The sequence below is a fragment of the Aquarana catesbeiana genome, linkage group LG11 (assembly GCF_042186555.1).
Source record: "Aquarana catesbeiana isolate 2022-GZ linkage group LG11, ASM4218655v1, whole genome shotgun sequence".
Lineage (NCBI taxonomy): Eukaryota > Metazoa > Chordata > Amphibia > Anura > Ranidae > Aquarana > Aquarana catesbeiana.
Genome location: NC_133334.1, coordinates 270468460 through 270472147, shown reverse-complemented (window position 1 = coordinate 270472147; position 3688 = coordinate 270468460). Strand labels below are relative to the sequence as shown.

At 45.1% G+C, this 3688-nt stretch overlaps 1 protein-coding gene across 2 annotated transcripts in view; it reads left to right on the top strand.

Moving 5' to 3' along the window:
- Positions 1-3457, top strand: part of TSHZ3 (teashirt zinc finger homeobox 3) — a 161226-nt gene extending 157769 nt beyond the window's left edge. For both annotated transcript variants that reach the window (XM_073605825.1, XM_073605826.1), the window contains exon 3: positions 150-3457. In XM_073605825.1, coding sequence (XP_073461926.1) covers positions 150-3343 — 3194 coding nt within the window. In that variant the 3' untranslated portion in view covers positions 3344-3457. The remainder of the gene's footprint in view (positions 1-149) is intronic.
- The last annotated feature ends 231 nt before the right edge of the window (positions 3458-3688 follow it).

The following is a 3688-nucleotide window of genomic DNA, read 5'->3' as shown; positions in this document are numbered from 1 at the left end:
AAAAAAAATAAAAACGCCGTATTTTATTTATTATTAAATTAAATGCGCTGCCGTTTTTCCTATATGTAACTTGTGATAAATTTTATTTAACTTTTATTAAAGTCACAGCAGTCTCTAATTCTTTTTTTTTTTTTTTTCTTCCTTTGTAGCCTACGTGTCTGATGAACTGAAGGCAGCCGCGCTTGATGAAGATGGCGAGGTTGAGGACTCTGTTGTGGATGGAGAACCGTCAGCCAAGTATGCCTGTCCGGAAATGGATTTTGCAAAGACTTCTCCGGGCTACCAGCACTCGCCAGCTGGTGAATTTTCCAGCCATGAGATGGACAGCGAGTCTCACGTCAGCGAGACCAGTGACCGCCTGACGGACTTTGAAAGCAGCTCCATCAAAAACGAGGAGGAAACTAAGGAGTTGTTGGCCCCTCTGGAGGACTCCAGTGTGTCTGACAGTTTGGAGCAGATGAAAGCTGTGTACAATAATTTCCTTTCCAATTCTTACTGGTCAAACCTCAGTTTAAATCTTCATCAGACGACGCCGGAGAAAAACAATGCCAGTAGCAGCAGCAGCAGCAGTAGCAGCAGCAGCTGCGGAAGTGGCAGCTTCGACTGGCACCAGACAGCCGTGGCCAAAACTCTACAACAGGTGTCCCAATGCAGAGCACTCCCTGAGCCGAGCCTCTTCAGCACCGTCCAGTTGTACCGACAGAGCAGCAAACTCTACGGTTCAATTTTTACGGGAGCCAGCAAGTTCCGTTGCAAAGACTGTAGCGCTGCCTATGATACGTTGGTTGAGTTAACAGTTCACATGAATGAAACGGGACACTATAGAGATGACAACCATGAAAACGATAACAAAAACCCCAGGCGATGGTCGAAACCTCGTAAACGGTCATTACTTGAAATGGAAGGGAAAGAAGATGCCCAAAAAGTTTTGAAGTGTATGTACTGCGGGCATTCCTTCGAATCCCTTCAGGACCTCAGTGTTCACATGATTAAAACGAAACATTACCAAAAAGTGCCTCTTAAAGAACCTGTTACTCCCGTAGCAGCAAAAATTGTTCCGGCTTCTAGAAAAAAACTGTCTCTGGAACTCGAACTTCCAAGTTCCCCTGACTCAACAGGGGGGACGCCAAAAGCAACAATTTTAGATTCCAACGATACTTTGCAAAAGAATTCCAACCCATATATAACACCAAATAACCGGTATGGACACCAGAACGGAGCCAGCTATGCTTGGCATTTTGAAGCTAGGAAATCTCAGATTCTCAAATGCATGGAATGTGGTAGCTCCCATGACACACTGCAAGAACTTACTGGCCACATGATGGTCACGGGACATTTTATAAAAGTGACTAATTCTGCCCTTAAGAAAGGAAAGCCTGTCATTGAATCCCCTATTACCCCAAACTCGGTTATAGACGAGAAGGTCCAATCTGTGCCACTAGCCGCCACCACATTCACACCCCCCACCAATAACGGTGCCTCTCTGTCGCCAAAACTGGCTGTAGAGATTAAAAAAGAGGTTGACAGAGACAAAGTCCTCACGGATGACAAAATCAAAGAGAAAGAAAAGGGAAATGAGGAGGAGGAAAAGTTTGACACCACTTCTAAATACCATTACCTAACGGAACATGATTTGGAAGAGAGCCCTAAAGGGGGGTTAGACATTCTTAAATCTTTGGAAAACACAGTGACTTCCGCTATAAATAAAGCTCAGAATGGCACACCAAGCTGGGGAGGTTACCCAAGCATCCACGCTGCTTACCAACTTCCCAACATGATGAAGTTATCATTAGGTTCCTCAGGAAAAAGTACTTCACTGAAACCAATGTATGGAAATAATGATGTCATGTCACCTTCCAAAAATCAGCCCCTAATCTCTTCACCGAGCAGCCAGACCTCACCTGTGCCAAAAACAAATTTCCATGCCATGGAGGAGCTAGTCAAGAAGGTGACGGAAAAGGTGGCCAAAGTGGAAGAGAAAATGAAGGAACCAGAGGAGAGGTTTTCTCCAATCAAGCGAGCGACGCCATCCCCCAGCGGAAGCGAGGTCAGCGAACCTCTAAAGCCTGATGTTTTGAACGACATCGTATTTAAAAGCCAGCAAAACAGTCCAGCTCCACCAAAAGACAACTGCAAGGAGAGCCCTACCCTGGAGCCAGAAGTAAACGGCAAAGACCATGTCAAGTCCATTATTGGCAGCTTAAGTAGCAGTACAGCTATAATAACAGACCATCCTCCTGAGCAACCCTTTGTCAATCCATTAAGCGCACTGCAGTCAGTTATGAACATTCACCTTGGCAAGGCAGCTAAGCCATCTCTACCGGCTCTGGACCCAATGAGCATGTTGTTTAAAATGAGTAACAGCTTGGCAGAAAAGGCTGCCATAGCCACGCCACCTATCCAAGCCAAAAAAACAGACCACCTAACAGACCGTTATTTTTATCATGTCAACAATGACCAGCCCATAGATTTGACGAAAGGGAAGAGTGACAAAAACTGCTCTCTGGCTTCAGCGCTTTTGTCATCCACGTCGTCGTCTACCGCATCTTCTTCATCTACAGTGACAACGGCAAAGACATCTGCAGTCGTGTCATTCATGTCAAACTCACCGCTGCGCGAGAATGCCTTGTCAGATATCTCTGATATGCTGAAGAACCTGACAGAAAGCCACACATCAAAATCTTCTACACCTACCAGCATATCTGAGAAATCTGACATTGACGGTACCACAATAGAAGAACCGGAGGAAAACACACCAGCTCAGAAGAGGAAAGGGCGACAGTCCAACTGGAATCCGCAACACTTGCTCATCCTGCAAGCCCAGTTTGCTGCAAGCTTGCGACAGACCTCGGAGGGGAAGTACGTCATGTCCGACTTGAGCCCTCAAGAGAGAATGCACATTTCCCGGTTTACGGGACTCTCCATGACCACCATCAGCCACTGGCTAGCCAATGTAAAATACCAGCTAAGAAGGACAGGTGGGACAAAATTCCTTAAGAACTTAGATACGGGGCACCCGGTGTTTTTTTGTAATGACTGTGCCTCGCAAATCAGGACTCCCTCCACCTACATCAGTCATCTTGAATCCCACTTAGGTTTCAGAATAAGGGACTTATCTAAACTGTCCAGTGAACAGATACATAATCAGTTAGCACACACCAAGTCCCCCTCCGAAAAGCTAGTGGCCTCCTCTCCCGAAGAAGAGACTGGGTCCACCTACCAGTGCAAGCTTTGCAACCGGACATTTGCAAGCAAGCATGCTGTGAAACTTCACTTGAGTAAAACACATGGGAAGTCCCCGGAAGATCATCTTCTCTATGTGGCAGAAATGGAGAAGCAGTAGCATTTGCTTTTTTTTATTATTATTATAAAATTGACTGTAATTTGCTTTGAGGAACTGTCAGGAAAAAGCCTTAAAGCTAAAAAAAAAAAAAAAAAAAAAAAACTTGGCACACGTTCCTAATTTTAGCTCTGGAGAGTTACTCTGGGGGGGAAGGGGGGGGGCACGAACTTGTTTTGTAAAACTGTAAAGCATTTAATAGAGGTGCATAATCAGCTCTTGTTACATATGAAGGTAATAGTGCCCCCCCCATAAAAGTTTGGAAACTTGCGCAAATTGGATAAGCTGTGCACCGGCTGCATGAATTAAAAGACAGTTTATTTAAGCATTTCTATCTTAAAATCTGGT